The following is a 25950-nucleotide window of genomic DNA, read 5'->3' on the forward strand; positions in this document are numbered from 1 at the left end:
GAAGGGTTGTATTTTTTTTTCTTTTTTTATTTATTGTAAACAAATGGGATACATGTTGTTTGTCTGTTTCTACGTGGGTTAAAGGCATACCATTTGTATAATCATAAATTTACATATGATAATGTTGTTTGATTCATTCTATTATTTTTTCCCTTCTCCCCACCCCTCCTACCCTTCTTTTCCCTCTAAACAGTCCTTTCTTCCTCCATTCTTGTCCCCTCCCTAACTCTAACCCTAACCCTAACCCTAACTCCCCCCACCCTCCCCCTTATGTGTCATCATCCACTTATCAGCGAGATCATTCGTCCTTTTATTTTTTGAGATTGACTTATCTCACTTAGCATGATGGTCTCCAATTTCATCCATTTGCCTGTAAATGCCATAATTTTATCGTTCTTTATGGCAGAGTAATATTCCATTGTATATATATACACCACAGTTTCTTTATCCACTCATCAATTGAAGGACATCTAGGTTGGTTACACAATCTGGCTATTGTGAATTGAGCAGCTATGAACATTGATGTGGCTGTATCTCTGTAGTATGCTGATTTTAAGTCCTTTGGGTATAGACCAAGGAGTGGGATAACTGGGTCAAATGGTGGTTCCATTCCAAGTTTTCTAAGGAATCTCCACACTGCATTCCAGAGTGGCTGCACTAATTTGCAGCCCCACCAGCAATGTATGAGTGTACCTTTCTCCCCACATCCTTGCCAACACCTGTTGCTTGTACTTTTGATAATCGCCATTCTAATTGGGGTGAGATGGAATCTTAGGGTGGTTTTGATTTGCATTTCTCTTATTACTAGAGATGTTGAACATTTTTTCATATGTTTGTTGATTGCTTGTACATCTTCTTCTGTGAAGTGTCTATTCATTTTCTTAGCCCATTTGTCGATTGGATTATTTGTATTGTTGGTGTAGTTTTTTGAGTTCTTTATAGATTCTGGAGATTAGTGCTCTATCTGAAGTATGATTGGCAAAGATATTCTCCCACTCTGTAGGCTCTTTCTTCACATTACTGATAGTTTTCTTTGCTGAGAGAAAGCTTTTTAGTTTGAATCTATCCCAGATATTGATTCTTCTTTTATTTCTTGTACTATGGGAGTCCTGTTGAGGAAGTCTGGTCCTAGGCCAACATGTTGAAGATCGGGACCTACTTTTTCTTCTATAATCTGCAGAGTCTCTGGTCTGATTCCAAGGTCCTTAATCCATTTTGAGTTTAGTTTTGTGCAGGGTGAGAGATATGGGTTTAGTTTCATTCTGTTGCATATGGATTTCCAATTCTCCCAGCACCATTTGTTGAAGAGGCTATCTTTTCTCCATTGCATATTTTTGGCCCCTTTGTCTAGTATTAGAAAGTTGTATTCATTTGGGTTTGTGTCCGTGTCCTCTATTCTGTACCATTGATCTACCTGTCTATTTTGGTACCAGTACCATGCCGTCTTTGTTAGTATTGCTTTGTAATAAAGTTGAAGTTCGGGTATTGCGATACCCCCTGCTTCGTTTTTCCTGCGAAGGATTGCTTTAGCTATTCTGGGTTTCTTATTCTTCCAGATGAATTTCATGATTGCTTGCTCTATTTCTGTAAGGTACGTCATTGGGATTTTAATTGGAATTGCATTGAATCTGTATAGCACTTTTGGTAGTATGGCCATTTTGACAATATTAATTCGGTCTATCCAAGAACATGGGAGATCTTTCCATCTTCTAAGGTTTTCTTTAATATCTTTCTTTAGTGTTCTGTAGTTCTCATTGTAGAAGTCTTTCACCTCTTTTGTGAGATTGATTCCCAAGTATTTTATTTTTTTCGATGCTATGGTGAATGGGGTAGTTTTCATGATTTCTCTTTCTGAGGATTCATCACTTATGTATAAAAATGCATTGGATTTATGAGCATTGATCTTGTAACCTGCCACTTTACTGAATTCACTTATGAGTTCTAAAAGTTTTCTGGTGGAATTTCCTGGTTCCTCTAAGTATATAATCATATCATCCGCAAATAAGGATAGTTTGAGTTCTTCTTTTCCTATTCGTATTCCTTTAATTTCCTTGGTCTGTCTAATTGCTCTGGCTAGAGTCTCAAGAACGATATTGAATAGGAGTGGTGAAAGAGGGCATCCCTGTCTTGTTCCAGTTTTTAGGGGGAATGCTTTCAGTTTTTCACCATTTAGAATGATATTAGCCATGGGCTTAGCATAGATGGCCTTTACAATGTTAAGGAATGTTCCCACTATCCCTATTTTTTCTAGTGTTTTGAGCATGAAGGGGTGCTATATTTTATCAAATACTTTTTCTGCATCTATTGAAATAATCATGTGATTCTTGACTTTAAGTCTATTGATATGGTGAATTACATTTATTGATTTCCGGATGTTGAACCAACCTTGCATCCCTGGGATAAAACCCACTTGATCGTGGTGCACTATCTTTTTAATATATTTTTGTATGCGATTTGCTAAAATTTTATTGAGAATTTTTGCGTCAATGTTCATTAATGATATCGGTTTGAAATTTTCTTTCCTCGATTTGTCTCTGTCTGGCTTAGGTATCAGGGTAATATTGGTTTCATAGAATGAGTTTGGGAGGGTACCCTCCTCTTCTATTTCATGGAATACTTTGAGAAGTATTGGAATGAGCTCTTCTTTAAAGGTTTTGTAGAACTCGGCTGAGAACCCATCTGGTCCCGGACTTTTCTTTGTTGGTAGGCTTTTGATGACCTCTTCTACTTCATTACTTGAAATTGTTCTATTTAAATTGTGTATGTCCTCCTCGTTCAATTTAGGCAATTCATATGTCTCTAGAAACCTGTTGATGTCTTCGAAATTTTCTATTTTGTTGGAATATAGATTTTCAGAATAGTTTCTAATTATGTTTTGTATTTCAATCGTGTCTGTTGTGATATTTCCTTGTTCATTCCGAATTTTAGTGATTTGGGTTTTCTCTCGTCTTCTCTTTGTTAGAGTGGCTAAGGGTTTATCAATTTTGTTTATTTTTTCAAAGAACCAACTATTCATTTTGTCAATTTTTTGTATTGTTTCTTTTGTTTCAATTTCATTGATTTCAGTTCTGAGTTTAACTATTTCCTGTCTTCTACTGCTTTTGGTGTTGGTCTGTTCTTCTTTTTCTAGGGCTTTGAGCTGTAGTGTTAGGTTGTTTATTTGTTGATTTTTACTTCTTTTATTGAATGCGCTCCATGAAATAAATTTTCCTCTAAGTACTGCTTTCATAGTGTCCCAAAGATTTTGATATGATGTTTCTTTGTTCTCATTTACCTCTAAGAATTTTTTAATTTCCTTCCTAATATCTTCTGTTATCCATGCATCATGTAATAGCATATTGTTTAATCTCCAGGTGTTGGAGTAGCTTCTGTTTTTTACTCTTTCATTTATTTCTAATTTCAATCCATTATGATCTGATAGAATACAAGGTAGTGTCTCTATCTTCTTGTATTTGCTTACATTAGCTTTGTGGCATAATATATGGTCTATTTTAGAGAAGGATCCATGTGCTGCTGAGAAGAAAGTGTATTTGCTCTTGGTTGGATGGTATATTCTATAAATGTCCGTTAAGTCTAAATTATTGATTGTGTTATTGAGATCTGTGGTTTCTTTGTTCAATTTTTGTTTGGAATATCTGTCCAGTGGTGAGAGAGGCGTGTTAAAATCACCTAGTATTATTGTGTTATGGTCTATTTGGTTTCCGAAATTGAGAAGGATTTGTTTGACATACATGGATGAGCCACTGTTTGGGGCATAGATGTTTATGATTGTTATGTCTTGCTGATTTATGGTTCCTTTAAGCAGTATGTAATGTCCTTCTTTATCCCTTCTGACTAGTTTTGACTTGAAGTCCACATTATCTGAAATGAGGATGGATACCCCAGCTTTTTTGCTGAGTCCATGTGCATGGTATGTTTTTCCCCATCCTTTCACCTTTAGTCTATGGGTATCTCTTTCTACGAGGTGAGTCTCTTGCAGGCAACATATTGCTGGATCTTTCTTTTTGATCCAATCTGCCAGTCTGTGTCTTTTGATTGATGAGTTCAGGCCATTAATATTCAGGGTTATTATTGAGATATGATTAGTATTCCCGGTCATTTGGTTCATTTTATTTATTTATTTTGAGACGACTTGGTTCTTCCTTTATTTGACAGTTCCTTTAGGATAGTTCCTCCCATTGCTGATTTGTTTCTTTGTTTTTCATCTCTTCCTCATGGAATATTTTGCTGAGAATGTTCTGTAATGCTGGCTTTCTTTTTGTAAATTCTTTTAGCTTTTGTTTATCATGGAAGGATTTTATTTCCTCATCAAATTTGAAGGTAAGTTTTGCTGGGTATAAGATTCTTGGTTGGCATCCATTTTCTTTCAGGGCTTGAAAAATGTTATTCCAGGCCCTTCTAGCTTTTAGGGTCTGGATTGAAAAATCTGCTGATATCCGTATTGGTTTCCTCCTGAATGCAATTTGATTCCTCTCTCTTGTGGCCTTTAAAATTCTGTCTTTATTTTGTATGTTAGGTATTTTCATTATAATGTGCCTTGGTGTGGGTCTGTTGTAATTTTGTGTATTTGGAGTCCTATAAGCCTCTTGTACTTGATCTTCCATTTCATTCTTCAGATTTGGGAAATTTTCTGATATTATTTCATTGAATAGATTTTTCATTCCTTTGGTCTGTTTCTCTAAGCCTTCCCCAATCCCAATAATTCTTAAATTTGGCCTTTTCATGATATCCCATTGTTCTTGGAGATTCTGTTCATGATTTCTTACCATCTTCTCTGTTTGTTCAACTTTGTTTTCAAGGTTAAATATTTTATCTTCAATGTCTGATGTTCTTTCTTCCAGGTGTTCTATCCTATTGGTTATGCTTTCTATGGAGTTCTTAATTTGGTTTATTGTTTCCTTCATTTCAAGGATTTCTGTTTGGTTTTTTTTCAATACCTCTAACTCTTTATTGAAATGATCTTTTGCTTCCTGTATTCTTTTAACTGTCGATTGGTGCGATCATTCAGTGCCTGCATTTGCTCTTGCATCTCGTCATTTGCTTCCCTGATCATTTTAATTATGTACATTCTGAACTCCCTTTCTGTCATTTCTTCTGCCATGCTGTCGTTGGGTTTCATTGATGTAACATCTAGATTTGTTTGCAGCATTTTCTTTCCTTGTTTTCTCATATTGTTCAGGTATCAGTTGACCGCTGTGATATTGCAGATTTCCTCTATTGTCTTATAATATCCCTGAAGATTTCTAGTATATCCCCTCTTAGCCTTCAGTAGCCTGAAGTCTTGGAGGAAGTTGATAATGCGGTGCTCCACAAGGGAGCTGACTCCCTAGGGGTGGTGGCCTTCCGGTGGGGTATATTCCCTGCTAGTGGGCAGAGGAACCTTCACTTGCTGATGAATGGTCCTCCAAAGGGGAAGTAGGATGTGGGCTGATGCAAGGCCAGTTTGGGCCTGTGTCTGTGATTTTACAGTCCTTTTGGGAGAACCTCATCCGACAGGGAGGACTCACTCGGTGGGGAGGTCTCGCTGGTCGGTTTCCTTCCCAGAGGTTCCGTTCAATTCACAACTACCGCCTGGGCTGGGCAGCCTTCTTCTGCAATGTTCCCAGGGACCCGGACCTACCTCCTGGGCCTGGAAGCCTCGCCCTTCGCAGACGAATCTCCTTCGGCTGCCTCTCCTCAGAGAAGCTGCCTGTAGTCCTGGAGCCTTCGCTCCGCCCCTCAGTTTGTCTGTGGGGCTCTTCCACCAAGAAGCCGCCTAGGCCCTGGGACCCTGCTCTGCACTTTTCGCCTGGCTATGCGGCCCCTCCTCTGAGCAGCCACCTGGAGCCCCTTACGATTGCTCTGAGTCCCAGTGACCCGCCACACGCCTTTTCCTCCGGCAGCCACCTGGTGTTCCATGCGGTAGCTCTAAGTCCAAGTGACCCACCACGCACCTCCTTCTCCACCAGGCAGTCACTCAGAGATCTGGTGCGTCCGTCACGAGTCCCAGGGACTCACTGTGCACCTTCTCGTCCCGACTGCCACCCATAGCCCTGGTGCAGTCTCTTCGAGCCCAAGCACCCCGCCGCTCCTCCTCCTTCTCCAGACAACCCCCCTGTGTTCAGGAGTGGATGCTGTGGGACCAAAACACTCACCACGCTGCTCCACCGGATAGCCGCCCAGAGCCCTGGCGCAGCTGCTCCAAGTCCAAGCGACGTGCCGAGCCCGTATTTCTCCTTCTCCTCTGGGCAGCCCCCTGTGTTCAGGGGTGGTCGCTTTCAGTCCAAACAGCTCACCGCGCACCCTCTCCTTTGGGCAGCCTCCCGGAGCCCGGGTGGGTTGCGCTGAGTCCAAGCGCTGTGGTTGGCAGCCACCTCTCCAATGCTCCCAGTTGTCCGCATTCACTGCTCCAGCGGGGGGAGGGGCGTCTCGCCGGCAGCTCTACTTCACAAAGTTCCCTGCTTTCGGGACTACCGCCCCGTCCGGGACGCCTCCCCAATGAGAGACACTCACCCGGCCGCTTTGAGTTGGTCCCAAGTCTCTCTCTATCTCCTCTTCTTGAGACCTGAGTCCTGGAGCAACACGAAACGCAGCCACCCTCTAGTCCGCCATCTTGAATCCCCCCAGACCGTAGTATTAAACCTTAAAAAAGAAGGAAATCCTGCCACTTACCACGTCATAGATGAACCTAGAGGAGTTACGCTAAGTGAATTAAGGCATGCAGAGAAGGACAAATGCTTAGTGATCTTACTTAGATGTGTGTAGATTATACTTAGCATGTGATCTTACTTAGATGTGCTAAACTCAGAAGTAGGGTTAAAGCTGTGACTGCCAGAGGTTAGGGGCCTGGGAAATGGAGAGATGGAGCAAAAGCTACCAAGTTTCAGTTGTGCAGGATGAATAACCTTTAGGGATATAATGTATTAGCGTGTTGATGGTAGTTGGTAATGCTGCATTAGACTTAAAATTTACTGAGAGTAGATCGTAAATAGTCTCACCACAAAAAAAAGGTGAGGTGATACATATGTTAATTAGCTTGATTATGTTAAGCATTTCACAATGTATATGTGTATCAAAACATGTTGAATACCTTTAATATATAAAGACTTTATTGATTAGACTTCAAAGCTGGAAAAGGTTTTGGGTATTTGAGAGAGGTTTTGGGGGTCTATATAAAATTTTAGGGATTTGTATGAACTTTCAGGCATCTGTATGTTTGGCCCTGCTGCCATTTCAGGTGTTTGCTATGCCTGTACTTAGGCTTGGGTCTTTTGGCCCATCTGTGACTGCTATCAATTGGCAGAAGAGGAGGTGTTCTAAATGGATTGTTTTTTTAAATGTATTTTTGTAAATGGAGAGGTTTCTTCCTGAACCTACTCTGGTTATGTTCTTGCCCTTAAAAAGTTGAAAGAATTTGTGGTGTTTGGGGGATCTCCTTTGTATTGCTGTAGTTGCTGTCATCTACCTTAGTCTATTTCTTAGGAAAGGGAGTGATTGGTCAACACTTTCATGGTCTTTTATTCTATCTTCTGCCTATTTCTAATAGAAATTACCTAAAGTTTTTTGCTTGGATAGATGCCACCTTTTCAAAATGCCTTATTCTATTCAAATTGGTAAAACAAAATAACATAAATAAGGCCTCTTTTGTAAGGGCACTAATTGATATATGACGGCTCTACCCTCATTAGCTCATCATCTCCACAGGCTCAGACTTCTAATACCATTGTCTTGGGGGTTTCAACTTTAATTTTGGGGGGACACAAATATTAAGATTGTAGAACCAATTTTATCACTGGTACATAATTTTCTATATTATCTCTTTTTTGTATGCTCTATCACTAATTAAATATTGCATACCAGGCATTGCACTGAGCACTTCATATATGTCTTATTAATGAGAGCAGTGATTCTGTTATTTAAATATTATTCCAGTTATACAAATGAGAAAAAAGGATCAGAGAAATTAAACTGTTTGTCCAGAGTCATAAACCTGTACATGGTATAGCTAGAATTAGCTTCTATTGATTCCATTTTTTCATGAAGGTCATAAAGCTAACTTGATGAAAAGAATGAAGATTTTCTTCTGTTTAATTTATGTTACTTAGAATAAATTCCTTAAAAGCTACTGGTTTAAGCTAATCTGATGGTAATTTTTAGGTTTCACAACTTTTAGTATTAGTGGAGTACATTATATGACATAACACAGTGCAGCTCTGCTCTTTTTTTAAAAAAAAATTAATGGATGATAGAGCCTTATGTAAAACAAACCTGCTGTCAGTTCTTCCAGTTTTCAGGTCGAAAGTCTTAATTACTTTGTCTCATGTACAAATCTAATCCATCAGCAAACCATAACTACCTTCAAAATATATTGAGAATCTGATGATTTCTCACCAACCCCACTGCTACTACCCTTGTGCAGTCCAGCAGCATTTCTCAACTGGAGTATAGTAGCTTCCATTAGTGTTTCTACTTTCAATTCCTTCAGTTACTTTGTGTCAGGTGGAGTGATTTGGTTCATCATTTTGTGTAACCGTGTCACATCTTCGTTCTCAACCTTTCAGTGAATTCCTGTTTAATTTACTGTAAAAGCCAAAGTCCTTAGCTTTGAGTTCTTCAAATTGACTCCTGTCATCTCTTTAGCCTTGTCTTGGTCTTCTGCTATTTTCTCACTTGCTTATTCTTCAGGTCTTCTTGCTAGTCTTTGAATGTGTCAATTATGTTTCTTACCTCAGGACATTTGCACTTACTCTTCTCTCTGCCAGATTGCTGTTCCCCTAGATTGCCTTGTAAATAATTTCTTCACTACCTAGAAATATTTACTAAAATGTCAGCTTCTCATTGAGGCTTCCCTGACTGCTGGTTTCCTAAATTTGTAACCTGTTTCCCAGCTCAACCCTTCCTAGGCCCTTCCCGTACTTTATTTTTTCCTTAGGCTTTATCATAATCTAACCTTATTATAGAAGGTCTTTTTCAATCTTATTTATTATTTGTCTCTTACTTGATTGTAAATGCCGTGGGGAGATTTTTATTTTATTCTAAATCCTGGTATCAAGAACAGAGTCTGGTGTGTAGTTAGTATTCATCGTATAATTTGTTGAATGGTTAAAAAAATTTGGAAATTCCTGGGTGAATATTGTTAGGTTTTCACAATTGGTTCATTGTGGATGCCATGGCCAGCCCTAAAATGTCCATTGGTGGTATTGTTACTCACATTTATTAACATAGTTAATTTGGAATTAGATCTCCTTTTCCTTATTTAAAAAATGCCTCATTAATGATGTTGTTTGAAAGATTGGTTTGTTAATGCCTAGACCTGTGGTAGAAAATTTGGATATTTACTATTGTTCAAGAATGTTTCTAGTTTTAGAAATTAGTTAATATTGAGACTACAGAGTTTCTTTTAGATGGACTTTTTAAAAATCAAAATTATGTGTGGTTTATTTGAGACAAATGAAACTGAAGGTCATTATGTTAACTGAAATAATCAGGCACAGAAAAGCAAGGACTACTTGATCTCACTTATATGTGGAATCTAAAATAGTTGCTCTTATAGAAATAGGGTAGATTAGTAGTTACCAGAGGCTGGGTACAATAGTGGGAGGAAGGATTAGGAAAGGCCTATTGATGTGTACTAAGATATGATTTGGAGAAATGAATTCTAGTGTTTTATTGCACAGTAGGGGGACTATAGCTAGTTACTGTATATTCTAGAAGAGAGGATTTTTAAATGTTTTTAAATGTTGTCATCTAAGGAAATGATAAATGTTTAAGGAGATAGGTATGTTTACCCTGATTGGAACATTACACAATGATACATTTTTTTGAAACATCACATGGTACCCCATAATTATGTACAATTTTTGTGTCAATTAAAATTATATACCATTTAAAAGTAGTTTTAGGCTAAAATGTCTTACAATGAATGACAAGAAGCAAAACTTCCTCATCAATGTTCCTAAGATACTAAGATAATCTGTCTTCTTAGAAGCAATCCATTTAATTCTTGTAGCTGTTTCTTCTGGTGAAATTAATCATCCTCGTCATCATCATGACATTTGAGTGCTTATTAGGTGTTTTCTAATGTTATAAGTAGGTTTTTTCTTTTCTTTTCAACTGAATTGCCTTGTGAAGTAGATGCTATTGTTACCGGCATAGTAACACATAAACAAGCTGTAGCATAGGGAGATTCAACAATTCATCACAATTATATAATTAATAAGTAGACAACCTATGGATTTAACACAGACATCATGACTTCTCTACCTGTACTATGTACTGATACACTAGATTGCCTTCATTTCACTAAATAATATGGTTGTTACAATTTCGATCTGGATGCTCCCAAAAGGGTCATATATTCCAGCTTCATCCCAAAGGTGCTGCTCTTGGGAGGTAATAGAAACTTTAGGAGGTGGGGCCTAGTTAGAGGAAGTAGGTCACTGGGGGAGTGTTCTGAAAAGCTGTATCTTCTCATCTGCTATGAACTAAACCAACTTTGTTTAACTGCACCCTCCCTACCATGATGTTCTGCTTTACTAGAAGCCTACAGTGATGGAGCCAAAAAATCATGGACAAGAACCTCTAAAACCGAGACCAAAATAAGTCTTTGCTCCTTTAAGTTGATATTCTCAGGTATTTATCCACAGTGACCAAAAACTAACAATAATACTATGGTTCCTTGACTTATTGCTTGAACTTGCTATCATAGATGAAGAGTTAGCTATTTCAAACTGGTAGTCTGGAGCAAGAGGGTAAATGCTTGGCTGGGTAGTTCTGGGAGAGGTAGGAGATTGGGGTCCTTTATGTCAGTGCTGTTCAAACTATCTGCGATAATTTTTGTTCATTTTTTTTTGTCATTTATAATTTTTTAAAAATTAATGAAAATGAATTAACTACAAAATGAAATTATAAAAGACATAAAATACAACAGGCCTCATTTAAATTATATTCAACAGCATTCTGTCAAATTGCCCTACAAGGTGAAGGTTCTAAACTTTGAATTTCTGTACTTCTTCAGAAGTTGGTAACGTAATGGGTACCGCAATCCTTGGACCAGCCCTGGCCCGTGAGCTACACTGTTCATGCTCAGGCTTCCAGTTATTCTCTCTGTTTTGAGTCAGCCTGCCTTTTTCATACTTAACATCTCCTCGGATTGAGCCTCTTTGGGATTATGCAGGGTTGATTGACCTACTTTTTAGTTTTATCCCTTTTAGTATTTACTCTGATCTGTGACTTTCTCTGTCTCTATCTTGAGTCTTCATTTACTTTTGTATCTGCCTTTCATCTTGTGGAAGTTTGTTCAAGTATATTTATCATTAATAACTATTTTTCTTTTCATTATTGTGACTTTAAATCCTGCATTATTTTTTTTTCCTCTATTATTTTAATAAGTTTAGGAGGGACAGTAGAGAAATGTTTTTAGTTAAGTTTGTTGCTGTTGTGACTTGAAAGTCTACCAGAATTTATTTTGTCCTTCTAAATTCTGGGCAAGTAATTTTGGAGACTTGTTAGATACTCTTATGAAGGGTGCACACCACTGAGCAATCCTGTCTGATCAAGGGGAGACCCATTAAGAACATGAAAACCAGTTTACATTTTACTCATTAAAACTTTTGTCCTTTTTTGGAACTGAAGGAGAGACTACCTGTTTCTAATTCCACAAAGAACCAATTTATGTGATTGTGGTGCCACATCTAATTTAAGGGAGTACCCTTTAAAATTTGCATAGCGCTATTATTATGTCTTAATGATATACTTGAAGAAACTCAAGCATTAAAATACCCCTTTTTTCAGAATTCTACCAGTTAGATATGCATTATATTCTATTGGATAACTCCTGACATATTCAGTGAATTGGTTGATTTGTAATTCTTTTTCTTAACCCACAGATCTCAAACATCTTTCCTTTGGGTCCCCTTGTAGCCATTATGGCAATTTTCCATAACATGTTTGTCAGAATGCTTTCCATCCCCACTTTCTAGTGTACTGTTTACACTCAGGAAATATTCCTTGAAGAGGTGAATTTTCATTTAAAGTTTTAGATGTTACTGTATCATTAGTAAGGTTTGGATTTATATACTAGTAAAGAAAACTGGATAAACACTGGCTTAAAAAGAGATTTGCTTTTCTCTTGCAAAGAGAACTTCAGAGATAGACAATCTAGGATCGATAGAGCTTTTTGAGAATCTCATCAAGGAACTAGTATCCTGTTTCAGGCTTATGGCTTTTGTCTTCTCAGTCACAAATGGTGGTTGTATCTCTAGGCAATTTCATCAGAGTTTAGACCTGAATTTGAATTTTGACTGTTACTTCCCAGCTTTGAGGTTTTTACAGCTCTGTGCCTCAGTTTCCTCATCTGTAAAATGGATCCTGTAATGCGTACCTTTATCATTGTGTTGTAGAAAGGCTAAAACTATTTAATATATGTCTTGGTTCAGTGGTTCTAGTTTGTTATTTGAAGTGTTGGTAATCATTATCATTATCTATAAGCATCATTGAAACTAGAATTCTAAATCTGTCACTTGAAGAATTGATATTTTGGGGATAGAAAAGAAAAGAGGTCACGTAGATTAACAGGTCTAGGTAGGTACTCTTGAATATGGGAATTGTGGAAGAAGACCGTAGTATTTTCTTAAGGGCTCTGTGACTGTGTTGCACTATAAAATTATGGGTTGAATTAAAGTATTTAAACCAATTAAATGTACTCATTATTTTACCAGCAATCTTTCTAAAGTTCAACTCAGTAGGAATTTCATCTTTCATTGATAGGTTTGAAGATGTAACTTTCAAGTATTTGCTGAATCAGATTTCACTGGTACTGTTAATTACTTTTTCTAATTTGCAATCACTCTTCTTAAAAAAATTGTCAATTTTTTATTTTCTTTTTAGCCCCATCTGCTTTGATATGATCGAGGAAGCATACATGACAAAGTGTGGCCACAGCTTTTGGTAAGATGATTTTATTCAGTAACATAGTCTTTTGATGTTTTTTAACTTAAATGTAGATGTAAACCAATGAGAAATTATGCTTTTTAAATTAATTTTATATTATTTCCTTTACTGATCTGTGTGATAGGATTGACTGTTCAAGGTAGTAACATGGTTGGCACATGAGCTGTGTGAAATATTTTATATAGGTCTTCAAAATGGATTTAAAAATTTGTTTATTAATTATTAATTGCAACTAATCTTTTTAAGAAAATTGAGGTTGATGATCAGTCAGAATTAAACATAAACAACCCATTAGTCACTTATGGGACTAAGCAGAAGACCCATGAAAGCAGGCTGGGGAAGACATGGGAAAAAGGACAGAAAGGATCAAAAAGTTCTGTGTTCTCTTGTTTAACATTTTGCTTAGTGTTATCTTTAGATATTTTTATGTCACATTAGTGTGTGTATTTTAGAAAATTTAATTGTTAAACTGACACAAAATAGAATTTAGAGTTGTAGGCATTTTAACGTGTGTAGTTTAGTATCGTAAGGTATGTTTGTTTTTTTGAACATTTATTCTCCAAACATTTTCATCTTGTGAAACTGAACCTTATATACACACTAAAAATAGCTTCCCATTTTCCCTTACCTCCATCGACTGGCAGCCAACATTATAGTTTGTATGAGCTGGACAAGTCTGGATACCTCATATGGCAGAATTATACCGTATTTGTCCTTGTTATGACTGACTTGTACTTAGGATGAAGTCTTCTGTGTTCATCGGTGTTGTAGCATTGTGTTTCAGAATTTCCTTCCTTTTTAAAGCTGAGTAACATTCTATTGTATGTTCATTCTACATTTCACTTGTTCATCACCCCCGCACCTCCAATAGACAATGGACGCTTCCACCTCTTGGCTTTTGGGAATAATACTGCTGGGAACATGGGTATACAATCTCTCTTCTGGACCCCGCTTTCAATTCTTTTGGACATCTACTCAAAAGTGAAATTGCAGAAGCACATGGAAATTTTGTTTTTTAAATTTCTGAGGAGCCACCACAATGTTTTCCAGTGGTTCCATCATTTTATGTTCTCACCTGCAGTACACAAGGGTCCAGATTTCTTCCACATCCTTGTCAACACTTGTTTGTTTTGTTCTCTTTTTCTGATTTTCGTTTTTATGAGAGTAACCATCCAAATGAGTATGCAATCTGTATTTTTAAAGCATTTTTTAACCTTTATTTTATTTATTTATTTTTACATGGAGCTGAGGATCGAACCCAGTGCCTCACATGTGCTAGGCAAGCACTCTACCACTAAGCCACAACCCCAGTCCCTGTTTCTTTTCTTTTTTCTTTCTTTTTTTTTTTTAATTTTGCTGATTTATTACAAAGGGTACAAATGAAGACCCATATGCAGCATAAGACAGGTGGGGAAAGGCAGGAGGACTTACATACTCTGTCCAGGCATGCAACCCGCCCAACACCTCCATGTGTCCAACAACACGTAGCTCTCTGAACCCTGTCCTTTCGGGTTTTTACACTGGCTTCACTAAGTTGCCACGCTTGATTAAACAATGGCCACTGGTGATCAACTCAACCTTTGGCACCTTCCGCACTGGGAGTGGAGGAGCTGAAAGTCCACCCTTCTGACTCCATGGCTGGTTTCCCTGAAAACCAGTCATCCAGAGGCTATCCTGGTGCACCCCAGACATTAGTCATCTCATTGTGCTTCTTCATTCTTTTTTCAGAGGTGGCACATCCTACTTATGATGCCATGTTCATGAATAATCTACCTATTTCCTTGGCATATTAGTTTAGCATTAGTCTTTTCTGTTGTGCTCTAACAGTCCTTACATTCTCATTCATACTGAGGTTGGGTCCATAACTTCAAGTTGGAGTTGATATGATATGTAGCAGGTTGATATATTTCAGTTATGAAGCATATCAGGTGTGTCATCACCAATCTGTAGGTTCTTTAGATTCATCTGGTACATGATGCTTCATTGATCGGTATATCCAGTCTGATGGTCACTTAAAACGTTTGAAATGAAAGTAACTTCTTTACTTGCATTGTTTATATTCTTTATTAAAATAAAATTATACCAATTAATACTTCTTTGTTTAGGAATGCAACATTTATTGTAATAGAAATATATAATATGAAATGAAAATGTCTCTCTTTTCCTAATCTTCCATTCTAAGATGTTATCACTGGCAATCAGGGAATGGGTAGCTTTTCAGAATCTTATTGCTGTTTAAGATTATCTTGCTTTCTTCAATAATTTTTATTTTTTTGTATATCATTGTGCTGTCATTATTGATTCATGAATCACTTTTTTCTGTGAATTTGCTAATGAAGTTCTGGTCATCTGAATCTTCCTTTTAGATTCATACATGTGTGGGCTTAGTGTTTTTAGGCTGATTATTTAGCAGTAGTATTCTCCTGGGTCCATAAATTGATTCAACACCTCAGTATTCCAAAGAAAAACCATATACTTCTCAAAAGTTTGGGATTTGATCATTATGAAAATTGAATGATCTGGAGTAGCTTTTTCCCACTGTAGCATTATTTATATAGTACAGCAGATATTTACTGTTGTGAGCAACTGTCCTGTACATTGAAGATTGTTTAATAGTATTGTTGGCCTCTGTTCTATAGCAAACCCCACCCCCACTGCAGTAACCAAAAATGTTTCTGGACATTGCCAAATGTGCCTTAGGAGACAGAGTTGTCTGCAGTTGAGAACTATTATCTAGAGCCAGCTCTTTTGGTCATAGACTGAGATACTACTTCTGGATCTAAAATTTACCTGCCCTATGTCAAGTCACTTAACCTGTCTTCTCTGCTGCCTTTTTCTTTCTCTTTCCTTTATTTCCTTCCCTTCTCTGCTGCCTTTTTCTTTCTCTTTCCTTTATTTCCTTCCCTTCTCTTCCTCCCTCTTTTTCCTGTCGTCATTCTCTCCTTACTCCTTCACTTCCTCTCTTTTCATAGGTTTAAAATTCATGAAGTGGTAAACATATTGTAAAAAAGTTTCTTTTTAATTGTCCTTTAACTTATACATTTATTGTGGTATTTTACAAGGGCCCCGGATCAGTTCAGTAATTTATGTTATGAAGTATAATAAATTACTAGTTGATCTTATAACTGGAAATCTTGGAAATCCTTTTTAATTGATGCTATAATTTTCATGGTGTCTTTAGTTCATCGTTGGAAACCCCATTGGTTTCTTAAATAGTTTTTTTCTCCTCTCAAATTACAACAATTTAGGCTTAGATCCTTGTTACAATTGAAGTTATGTTATATCCTGATGTGATTGCATTTTGGTTTTGGTGGAACAGAGACCATCACATTAGCAGGAGCTAATACAACTGGAGTCTGGCAGTCCCAGTGTGAGTTTTGCTATACTGTGAAAATTCTTTTCAGTTTTGTTTAAAGCAAAAGTTCATAATTATTTATGCTAATGTGCAAGGCCCCTGGAACTTCAGTCATAAAACATAACCTCTCTTCTATGGGTTTTTACTGATAAGTTGGAGCCATGTGATATACCACTCAAAGCTGCATCCAGATTATTAGCATTACATCAAATTGGACCATATCAACTGTTCAGATCCCATCTTACATATAAATAAGTCTTTGCTGTTGGCACGTTGGAGACAAGCTGACAGCATGTCTTTCACTTCATTCATTCCCACTCGAGAACTCTTCTTCATCTTGTGTGATCCTGCCATTAAGCTATAACCTTACTGAAACTCAATGATTTAATAAAAACTTCAGCTTCTGTATAATGTAGAGATAAAATTGACATTTTCTCTTTACCCTTTTGCTGCCACCATCTAGTCCCCCATATCTCACTTCTTAGACCTAATGTCTTGATTTATTCTTTGGCTACATTAAAAGTTAATTACAAGCCAGGTGCAGTGGCCTGTAATCTCAGCGACTTGGGAGACTGAGATCGGAGGATTGAGTTCAAAACTAGCCTCAGCAACTTAGCAAGGGCCTAAGCAACTCATTGAGACCCTGTCCCTAATAAAAAGGGCTGGGGATGTGGCTCAGTGGTTAAGTGCCCCTGGGTTCAATCTCTCGAACAGAAAAAAAAAAAAAAAAAATGGTATTGGGGTATGATCTAAGGGTGTAAATAAAATCTATACAGATTATCAGCCTGGGTGTCAGTATGTCTTTTGGGATCCTAGGCTAGTTCATCATTTTATACCATGCTGTAGTCTTTTTGTATACCTGGTTATTATATTTGAAGAATGGTACTGGGTTTTTTTGCCTTTTTTTAAATAAAAATTTTTCTTATTACTCAGTTTTCTGTGTCTACTCATCCTTGTTCACAAAGACAAAGTTTCCATATTTTGTAGACAGGTATATAGATAATAGAAGAAATAGATACTCATATGCATCTTCAGAGAAATGTTCATTTTTTAATCATCATTTTTATCATTTTATATATTTAATAGAGGAAAAAAAGGTACCTGTTTATGTCATTTGTGAACAGCTTGAAAATTCTGGGATGTACCCAATATATATATCCTGTTTACCTCTTTTTGCCCAACTGTTTGGACTACAAGTCTAGTCATTTATCTTTCTCTTGGCATCTAGAGTATTGTATGTGGACCAGTGATAATCAAGTCAGATAGATGAATGAGAATGAATTAGAAATAATGAAAAGTTCTAGTACTGTTACAATATAGAAAGCAGCAAAATGTGTAACTTGGTTTATTTATTCCTTCATGGATTAAGCATTTATTGATTTCCAACTCTTAACAGGACATTATGCTGAATTTTAAGGGTACAGAGATGAGTGAAATAAATCCTTGATTTTAATAAGCAAATTGAAGAGGGGTTGATAATCACATACAGAGATAAGTCCAAGATATGATAATTACTGTTTTTTTAACTACAATAGGTCTACTCTGGACTGGTAATGAGTTAGTAGATGCTGTAAGATGCATCTTATTGTTAGTATTTTGATGCATTTTAATTTAATGGTATAGATAAATAACATATATGAATTCCGGTGCAGAAAAGTTTGTTGAACTTTTGTTCTGACGACGATTCTTTTTGACTGTGTCAAAGATTACTTTTTCTTCCTAGAGAAATAGTGTGGTAGTAAGCCAATTGACAGGGGATATGGTTAGTATGCCAAAGAACAGAGGATGCACTTTTCTAGATTCTGGAACAGTTTCTTGTATATTGAAAAAAAACAAAAAACTCCTGAGTTTTAAAGATTTTACTTACCCTTCTTTTGTAGTGCTGTCCACCAATGAACTATACCCCCAGCCCTTAACTCATCCTTTTTGTCATATTATTGACCATTTTGAACTGTTTTTTAGCAGAAACTATTTGCTATCACTCAAAATGTTTACCTGTTTATCTTCAACTTCTCTCATGTTTAGTAAACTTCCTAGATTCTCTTCTTTATGACTTGACTTTATTTGAATTTGCTGATTGTTTAAAAGATTAAAAGTCTTGTGTGTTTCCTGTAATGTTAACTCATTGCTTTTTTTTCTAAGCAGGCTGTATATTTCTCCATGTTGGGAGAAATATTTGTACTTCTGTATTATGTTTCTCTCATAATTAAAATGAAAACAAACATTTAATATGTTTTTTGCTTCACTGAAATTTCCATATAGGAAATTTTTAGTCAGATATCACAGAGCATATCTTGTGATAATATGGTAATCCTACCCTTGTCATAGTTGCAACAGGTAATGATTTTTCTGGAATACCATGCAAGTCATTTGTTTAATAGGTTTTTTTTTTTATTATCATGTACCAAGCATTTAATCTGAACTTTAAGCTCTTGTGCTATGCCAAAACTAGGGTTACTTTTATATTTTTGTACCTTTCTCCTTTTCACTTGGCAGTAATTAGTGTGAGGTGAGAAATAGTTGATAACCAAAATGGGAGAACCTGATGGATATAGGGTGTTTTCGTTTGTTGGTAAAGTGGAGTGGGGTAGGTTGATAGGATAGTCAGCTTTAGTTTATAAAGCTGAGAAAAATTTAAAATAATTAGGATACAGAATAAAAAGATGTACTTTCTTTTTAGGAATGATCTTTATAAATCACCTTTGTAATTTTTTTTTTTAATATTTTTTAGTTATCAATGGACATTTATTTATTTATTTATATGTGGTGCTGAGGATTGAACCCAGTGCCTCACACATGCTAGGCAAGTGCTCTACTACTGAACCCCAATCTCAGCCCCCTTTGTAATTAGTTAAGTCGTTATTTTTCCTGATTGATAGAAGTATTGCATATTTATTTTAGGAACTTAGGGACATCTATAAAGAAAACACTTTTTATAATTGTATAGTTCACAAACACTCTTTTATTGACAAATACTTTTTTAACATTGTAGTGAATGTCTTTTTCAGTTTATTTAAAATGTACATATATAAAAATTTTTTAAAACATATGTGAGATTATATTGTATCCAGTGGTATATATACTGATGGGGTGCTTTTTTTTTTCTCATGTCCGTTTGATATTTTTCTGTGATTTGTTTGAACAATATTTAAAGAGGTTTTTTAAAATGTTAACACTCAGTAGTAAAAGGTCCAACATTATAGAAATATAAGAGAAAAATTTTCCATAATCACATTTTTCCAGAGATAACTACTAATAGATTATTTTCATATCATATATTGAAATATGATTTTTATTGGCAGTATATAGGATTCATTGAATTATTAAAAAATTTCATTTTCAACTTCCTGGTTTTTCAGTTGCTTTCATTTTAGTTGACTATTTACAGATAACCCTACATTGAATACCTTTCTACCTATATATTTCCTTAAAATAAATTCTTCTTTAAAAGTTTGTTGTAATTAGTTATACACGACAGTAGAATGCATTTTAACACATCATACATAAATGGAGTATAACTTCTCATTATTTTGGTTGTACATGATGTAGAATTATACTAGTCATGTAATCATATATGCACATAGGGTAATAATGTCCAATTCATAAATTAAATTCTTAAAAGTAAAATCACTACGTTAAAAGGGATACAAAGCCTTAAGAATTTTAATGCAACTTGCCCTATAGGAAAGTTATTCTAGTTACATTTCCTGCAACAATACATAAAATATCATGTCTATATATCTCCTTGAGTATGATGGCATTTTCTTTATTTTCCCATTCTGATTAAGATCTTGTATGTAGTTTTGATTTTATTGTTGTTACTAGTGAAGGTAATGATTTTCTCATATTTACTTACTCTGTATATGATTTTTCTTTTCATTTTTGTGTGAATGAGGTCTTAGTATATTAAGGATATTAGCATCTAGTAACATGTAAACTTTGTTAGCTTAACTACACCATAGATATTTGCTTTTCTAATTATTTTGTACTATGTAAATTGAATAAACTTAAAATTTAGTACCTTTAAAATTTCGTATGTAATAGACTTGCAATTTGAGTTTATTTTCACATTACTCGTATACTGATCATGCAGTAGATGCTTTATGTACCTTGTTTATGATGTAAAAATACAAGATGAAATAAATTGTTAAGATTATTTACATTGAAAACGAGGAGCATTAGATTGACATTTTGTGACCAGTTTGTTAAGTTTTTCAGTTTTTTAAATGGATTTAATTAAGCTTGTTTTATTTTTTCCCCTGCTAATAGCTACAAGTGTATTCATCAGAGTTTGGAGGACAATAATAGATGTCCCAAGTGTAACTATGTTGTGGACAATATTGACCATCTCTATCCTAATTTCTTGGGTGAGTCTTTGAAATTATTTTTACTTTATAAAACATTCTTTTCCCAAAAGTTTGTGCTGGCACTAATTTGTTCAGAAAACCTAGGTCAGAGGTAAGCAAGTTTCTCTCTACCACCCACCCAGGTACTTTCTTCTTAGGTTATGGTATAACTTCAATCCATTGTTAGTACCGTATCGTATTATTTTTAAGTTTCAAAAAAAGGAAAAAAAAAAAAAAGGCCAGACATGGTGGCACACTCCTGTAATCTCAGCAGTTTGGGAGACTGAGACAGGAGGATTGCAAGTTCAAAGGCAGCCTTAACAATTTAGTGAGATCCTAAGCAACTCAGTGAGACCCTGTCTCAAAAAAAAAAAAAAAAAAAAAAAAAAAAGCACTAAAAAGGACTGGGAATGTGGTTCAGTGTTTAAGTGCCTTGAGTTCAATCCCTGGTAACAAAAAACAAAAGAAAGAAAGAAAATAAAAGAAAAGAGAAAAAAGAAAAAACTGATGCTGCCTTTATAATTTTATGTAGATGGCTAGAGAGGATGTGAGGCTTACGGAGAATGACAAAGGTTCGGAACACCTTTATATCTCTCTATGCAATCTTACACATTCCTCTGCTTCTCCTGCTGGGGCAGCAGTGAGAAATAACACAGGAAATGGTTCACAAAGAGGGGAAACCCATGTTTGGTGAATATTGTGGAAAAGGGTAGAAAGAAGTTGTATGTGAGAGTTCCTAAAAAAGGGAAGTGAGTCTGTGAACTGGGAAGACAATTGAAAAGTCAGAGCTGGGGAAAGAAGATGAACAGACAGAATATTATACAGAAATGGTAAAAACTGGAGAGGAACATCAAATTATATCATGTACATATATGAATAGGGCATAATGAATTACACTGTTTTTCATAAAATAAAAATGTACCAATTCAAAAAAACTGGAGCGGAGAGACATGCATGCGTAACTATAAATAGTAAATGGTTAGACATAGTATGTAGTTAGAGGCCAATTGGGAACATTGGGGGAAAAAATCTTCATATCAAATAGCTGAAGATATTGTGGGATACCTTTAGTTTGAGTATTTGAAGAATGAATACGAAGCCAGATAAATTGTCAGATTAAAGTAGGCATGTCAAGTAAGACACTGTTGATATGTATGTCAAAAGGTTAACTCTTCATTCTAAAGAGTATCATGCTCAGAGTTAGGTGTTGTGACAACTTGTGTGTTCTTACCAGCCACACATCTCTACCTTCCTCTTTTCCTTTCTGTCCTCCTCTTCCCTCCAGAGCACACTCTTTCTGCTCTCCGTTTTTCTCCCTGGGTCTTGAAACCTCTTTTTTTTTCTCCTAAGTGTTGTTCAGGTTGGGATATTAACACCCATTACTCTACATGACTGAAGTATATCAACCTGCTACATATCATATCAACTCCAACTTGAAGTTATGGACCCAACCTCAGTATGAATGAGAATGTAAGGACTGTTAGAGCACAACAGAAAAGACTAATGCTAAACTAATATGCCAAGGAAATAGGTAGATTATTCATGAACATGGCATCATAAGTAGGATGTGCCACCTCTGAAAAAAGAATGAAGAAGCACAATGAGATGACTAATGTCTGGGGTGCTCCAGGATAGCCTCTGGATGACTGATTTTCAGGGAAACCAGCCATGGAGTCAGAAGGGTGGACTTTCAGCTCCTCCACTCCCAGTGCGGAAGGTGCCAAAGGTTGAGTTGATCACCAGTGGCCATTGTTTAATCAAGCGTGGCAACTTAGTGAAGCCAGTGTAAAAACCCGAAAGGACAGGGTTCAGAGAGCTACGTGTTGTTGGACACATGGAGGTGTTGGGCGGGTTGCATGCCTGGACAGAGTATGTAAGTCCTCCTGCCTTTCCCCACCTGTCTTATGCTGCATATGGGTCTTCATTTGTACCCTTTGTAATAAATCAGCAAAATTAAAAAAAAAAAAAGAAAGAAAAAAGAAAAGTAACAGGGACTGGGGTTGTGGCTTAGTGGTAGAGTGCTTGCCTAGCACATATGAGGCACTGGGTTCGATCCTCAGCTCCATGTAAAAATAATAAAATAAAGGTTAAAAAATGCTTTAAAAATACAGATTGCATACTCATTTGGATGGTTACTCTCATAAAAACAAAAATCGAAAAAGAGAACAAAACAAACAAGTGTTGACAAGGATGTGGAAGAAATCTGGACCCTTGTGTACTGCAGGTGAGAACATAAAATGATGGAACCACTGGAAAACATTGTGGTGGCTCCTCAGAAATTTAAAAAACAAAATTTCCATGTGCTTCTGCAATTTCACTTTTGAGTAGATGTCCAAAAGAATTGAAAGCGGGGTCCAGAAGAGAGATTGTATACCCATGTTCCCAGCAATATTATTCCCAAAAGCCAAGAGGTGGAAGCGTCCATTGTCTATTGGAGGTGTGGGGGTGATGAACAAGTGAAATGTAGAATGAACATACAATAGAATGTTACTCAGCTTTAAAAAGGAAGGAAATTCTGAAACACAATGCTACAACGCTTTCAACACTTGCACAGCTATTCTCATCTGGTTATATATACTCTGCAAGCCCTCTCCTCTCCTCAAGACTTATTCTGTAGCCACTCCCTATCTCCCCCTACCTTGTGTGTGTGTGTTTGTGTGTGTGTGCGCGTGCGTGCATGCATGGGTACACTTGATTTTGTCTCCCCCCCCCTCTCTCTCTCTCTCTGTCTCTCTCTCTCTCTCTCTCTTTCTCTCTCCCTCCCTCCCTCTCCCTCCCTCTCTCCCTCTCATCCTCCCCATCACTGTTTGTCTACCTTTTTCTATCTTTATAAACAACTTGTAAATGAAGTTTTATTACTTTACTAATGAATGTTCCTCTTACTCAGTGATTTAGAAGACATCATGCATTCAAAGATCCATGTTTAGAAACAGAGTAGATAGAACTTGTCTCCTTACTAGTACAGGGCACTATCCTCAGAGCTTCATGGACTTAGATTCTTTTAATTCCTGTTGTAGTCCTTTGAAATAGGTATTGTGTTATCATCCTCATTCCTTAAGTGAGGAAACTCAGGAGGAAGAGAGTTGGATAACATGGGGTAAACTTTTACGGACAGTAGATTGTGGAATTGGGATTTGGCCCTAAGCAGTCTGGTTCCAGAGTCTGTTCTTTTTCTATACTCTTTTGGCCTCTGAAAAGACAGTTGCTGGAGTGAAGGTTTTAGCAGTAGAAATGCTTTTTTCTTAGTATTAAGAAATGTTTGTTCTGACTGTGGATATTGTAGGGCTCTATAAACTTAAAATTAACAAATGTATGAACAATAGTGCAGGTTTAGATCTCAATTCTGCGAACTGAGTATGGTTTCAAGTAAATGCCTATTTTGATTTAGAAATATAAAAGTGTTAGTTAAAAGTGACATGTAAAATATGAAATCAAAGGTCATGTCACTAAAGTTTATAATTTATTCAGTCAACAAACTGTGGGTGTCTACTCTGTGCCAGCCACTGTATAAGTTAGAGGTTGATTCATTAAATGCTTTTATTTGTAGATTAAAGAAACTGCTGGTTTTTTTTTTTTTCCCCCAGCAGGTAAACATTGTTCCAAAAATAATACTCCAAAGATACAGAATGGAGTTGATCATGTTGCATTTCTTGTTTGTCAGTTATGGCATAGTTTCCAAAGATGTTTCTCTTTAAATGTGTGGCTGATATTTTAAATTTTGCATGTTGAGCCCATCATATATATCTTGCATTTTAAGACAGTTATTTTTAATTACATTTTTAAAAATTTTAATTAATTTATTTACTTATGGTATTAGTGACTGTACCCAGGGGACTCTGCCCCTGTGCTACATCCCCAGCCCTATTTATTTATTGATGTGAGACAGGGTCTAAGTTGCCGAGGCAGGCCTCAATCTGGGGATCCTCTATCCCTCAGCTTTTTGAGTCAGTGGGTTTATTGGTGTGTGCCCCATAACTGGCCTTTTTTGTTCACTTTTAAAGTACAAAAATAAAAAAAGAAAACATTTCTTCATGATGAAATAATTTCAGTAAAATGTACTAAAAATTTTTTTTAAGTTCATTTATTTTTATTCCTTAGGGATTATTCCTGGTCATTATAGGATACTTAAAAAATATTTTTTTAGTTATAGGTAGACATAATACTTTTATTGTTTTTTTTTTTTTTTTTAATGTGGTGCTGAGGATTGAACTCAGTACCTTATCAGGTAGAGTACTAGGTGGGTACTCTGTCACTGAGCTACAACTTCAACCCCAGGATATGGTTTTTAAAGAAGAAAATATGATTTTTATTTATTTTTTTTTAAGGTAGCTGCATGAAAAGTCTGATCTAGTAATAAAAATTTTAGTTTGGGTGGGTCATGTGCCTGTAATCCCAGCAACTTTGGGAGGCTGAGGCAGGAGTATCATGAGTTCAAAGCCAGCCTCAGCAAAAGTAAGGTGCTAAACAACTGAGTGAGACCCTGTCTCTAAATAAAATACAAAATAGGACTGGGGAGGTGGCTCAGTGGTCGAGTTCTCCTGAGTTCAGTACACGGTACCCCCCCCCAATTTTTTTTTTTTTTTTTTTTAGTTTGGTATATATATAATTTTTATGCCAGTTATTATGTTTTGTTTTTAGCCTTTATTTGCTGGAACCATTTTGTCATTTAATTTTTTGGCTTTTAAAAACTTGATGATCATTACAGTGTTGTAAGAATTAAATTCAGTGATATGTCAGATTTCTTATTAAATTGTAATGATGTGGAAAATGTTATTTAACAGCCAAAATTTTTTCAACTGTTTATATCTATAACTCATACATTACCTTCTTGTTTAATTATTCCTGTTTTTTTCCCTTGCCTTATTTCAAGTTCTCTTTTTTTATCCTCTCTGTATGAAAACTTTGGGAAATACATACATTTTGGGCTCTTTCGAGTCAAACTTGTATATGCTCACATTTCTACCCTTAGTTCTTAGCTTATATTAATCATTCATAGAATCACTGACTTCATCTCTCAACTATATCTATTTTATCTCTAGCTTTTTTATGACTTTGCTTTTCTATCTTTCTCATATGCACCCTTATTAAATTTCTTTTTCCTTTATCTGCTTTGTGAGTCTCTGTGTCCTTATGTGGCCCAATTCTTAATTTCACCTTTATGTGAAGCCTGCTTGTTAACATTTTGATTGATCCAATTTGTGTTCTTTGTAAATCTATATCAGTGATAGTATTGATCATTACATTATATTGCAACTACTGCATCATTTATATCTATCTTGCTAGTTTGAGTTCCTTGAAGTCTTGGATTGTTTTATTTAT

The 25950-nt window shown here is 36.1% G+C and overlaps 1 protein-coding gene across 4 annotated transcripts in view; it reads left to right on the forward strand.

The window, feature by feature from the left end:
* Positions 1 to 25950, forward strand: part of COP1 (COP1 E3 ubiquitin ligase) — a 197487-nt gene that overhangs the window by 10707 nt on the left and 160830 nt on the right. For all 4 annotated transcript variants that reach the window (XM_079106964.1, XM_079106965.1, XM_079106963.1 and 1 more), the window contains exons 2-3: positions 12868 to 12927; positions 20555 to 20652. In XM_079106964.1, coding sequence (XP_078963090.1) covers positions 12868 to 12927; positions 20555 to 20652 — 158 coding nt within the window. The remainder of the gene's footprint in view (positions 1 to 12867; positions 12928 to 20554; positions 20653 to 25950) is intronic.

Source organism: Sciurus vulgaris (assembly GCF_902686455.1).
Source record: "Sciurus vulgaris genome assembly, chromosome: 12".
Classification (NCBI taxonomy): domain Eukaryota; kingdom Metazoa; phylum Chordata; class Mammalia; order Rodentia; family Sciuridae; genus Sciurus; species Sciurus vulgaris.